Below are 2,403 nucleotides of genomic sequence, written 5' to 3'. Positions count from 1 at the left end.
AAAAAAAAAAAAAAAGAAAAAGAAAAATTTATGGTTGGGGGTCACTGCAACATGAGGAACTATATTAAAGGGTCATGGCATTAGGAAGGTTGAAAACCACTGGCCTAGAGGGTAGCACGTTGCTGGCAGATGATATCTGATTTTGATGAGGTTTCTACCCTGAGTGCTATGGGGATGGTGGCAGAGGCAAGGGACTTGTGCAAAACTGACCCCAGGGAGACTTGGCACAAGCAGGCCAAGCAAAGGTGGCCAGTTCCAGGTTCTGGGGAGTTGGGGATATGCATCAGCCATCCCTCTGGACTCTGAGCAGAGGCTGAAAGTGTGTGATCTGATAAGTTGACCAAGAGGGGCGCTTGCTTTGTTTGGCCAGGGTGTCCTGTTTGGAGCTGAGAGAGGGGCAGAAGGTAGGCAAGAGCTGTCCTAGGGGTACCCCTGGGGCCTCCCCTTCCCCAGTGAGATGTCAAGTTCCCTGGCAAGCATGACCTGTGTCCCCAGGAAGCAGGAAGAGCTGGTGCAGCAGGTGCGGAAGCGGCTGGAAGAGGCACTTATGGCTGACATGCTGGCCCATGTAGAGGAACTGGCCCGTGATGGTGAGGTGCCACTGGACAAGGCCTGTGCAGATGAGGAGGAGGAGGAGGAGGAGGAAGAAGAACCGGACCAGGACCAGGAGATGGAGCACATCTAGGGCAGTGCCAGCTGGGCCCACGGGTACAGGTGGGGCCTTGAGTCTTAAGTCTGTGGCTTAAATAGGTCACAAGCCACAGCACAGACTTTAGCAATAACCATGGGCAGGGGTAAGGGAAACACAGTATTGGAATCACTGGAAGTGGCCCTTTTGCCTGGGGGTGCAGTGAGGTGGCTAGGCCAAGAAACCACATCCCCAAAGCTATGCTAGGTAGATGTCTCTAAGAACTTTGTGCCTCCCTGAAAGATTCGGGTAACCCCCATCCCCCATCCTATCTCTAATGGTGTTCCTTCCCTGCCCTTTTCCAGATGCCCTGCCGAGAGCCCTGCACTGCAGGGATGCCAGCCGTGAGCTGCCTGCAGACTTGACCCTCGGCTGCACTTGGGACCAGGCTTGGTGGCCAGGCCCAGTGTGATGGGAGGCCACCGCCCCTCCCTGCTCCTTCCTAGTTGTATCCTGCCTGCCCCAGGCCTCAGGCACGGCTGAGGATGGCCTCCCACCCAATGGACCCTCCATGCCTGCCCTTGGAAGGGCCTGTGTTCTGGAAGTGCTGGTCGCTCCTGGGCCCTGCCTGGCAGGAGGCCCTTCCTGGGTCATTGCTCCCTATATGACATCAGGCCCCAGACTAGCCTTGTCCCTGGAGACAGAAGAGCTGCCAGCAAATGCCCACCTGGGCAACACCAGGATCCAGGGCCATCTGTGAGGATTTTTGAGTTGCTGCATCTCCATGAGGCTGGAGAAATACCGGAAGCAGATTACCTACCTTGTGCCGCCTGTGGGCGTGATGTACAGCATGGCTACCTGGTGGGGCAGAGCCATCCAGAAGGCACACCCAGAGAGTCCTATCCTAGTAAATCCATGATACACACGGGGCTGGACATTTACCAGCTGTGTGAGCTTTCATATGTGCTGCACTTGGAAGTGAACTCCGGCCTTGGGCTTATGAGAACCAGACTGTCTTCCCACAGCTGCACTTGAAACCTCTACAAAGCGAGCCAGGCCAAGGCAGCTCTGCCATTGCCAACCCTGTGCCTCAGTTTCCCCATCTGTATAGTGGGGACAGATATCTGGCCTTTGGGACAGAGCTGGTACTCTTCGTAAATGGTGCCCTGAGGCATGGGGACAGGGGAGAGCTTTTGGCACCAAGGTCATCCATGACATGTTACACAAATACACTGCCCCCAGCACCTTGGGGCAAGAGGAGCCTCCACACCTACCAGCCTTGCCCTGAGCAGACAGTGCACCAGCACCTTCTCCTCTGGGCTCCAGGAGTGCCTCTGTGGAGGTATCTTCTCCCAGTCAAGCGAGCCCTCCCAGTTGGGTATAACCCCACAGAGAGGGCTGCCTCAGGCCCTGCCTTGTGTGGTCAGGCAAGCGTGGGTATGTTGGAGCTCGTGGAAGCCCTGTTCAGGAGGTTAGGGTCTAACCTAATGCAACCTCTGATCAGGTTGCTCGGGTGGGGTTCCAAGGTGTCTCCTACCCCTACAGGTATGCTGACCTGAATGGTGCTGATGGCTTTCCTTTGTTCTGTGTCAGGTCAAAGCACAATTCTCAGAGGACAATGGCTGCCAAGTACTGTGGGCTCCATGTTCTGTGGGGGCTCAGCATCCCCAGCTGTGGCCTGTGCCCTGCCTGGAGGAGAAATCTGTGTAAGGGAGATGTGGGACAGTGGGGTGTCCTGTACCCACAGCTGATTAAAGCCACTCAGGTGGAATGTG

The 2,403-nt window shown here is 55.9% G+C and overlaps 1 protein-coding gene across 2 annotated transcripts in view; it reads left to right on the top strand.

Moving 5' to 3' along the window:
• MBD3 (methyl-CpG binding domain protein 3) overlaps positions 1 to 2,403 on the top strand; it is a 15,457-nt gene extending 13,054 nt beyond the window's left edge. Inside the window, exons 6-7 of one of the 2 annotated variants that reach the window (XM_023512531.1) lie at positions 496 to 708; positions 994 to 2,403. In XM_023512531.1, the coding sequence (XP_023368299.1) occupies positions 496 to 685 (190 nt within the window). In that variant the 3' untranslated portion in view covers positions 686 to 708; positions 994 to 2,403. Of the gene's footprint in view, positions 1 to 495; positions 715 to 993 lie in introns of both variants that reach the window. The other variant, XM_012804567.2, reaches the window with a different exon arrangement.

The sequence above is a fragment of the Otolemur garnettii genome, unplaced genomic scaffold, assembly GCF_000181295.1.
Source record: "Otolemur garnettii isolate 467f Iridium unplaced genomic scaffold, OtoGar3 scaffold00029, whole genome shotgun sequence".
In the NCBI taxonomy this organism is placed as follows: domain Eukaryota; kingdom Metazoa; phylum Chordata; class Mammalia; order Primates; family Galagidae; genus Otolemur; species Otolemur garnettii.
The sequence above is the reverse complement of the archived record's forward strand: the minus strand, read 5'-3'. Positions and strand labels throughout refer to the sequence as shown.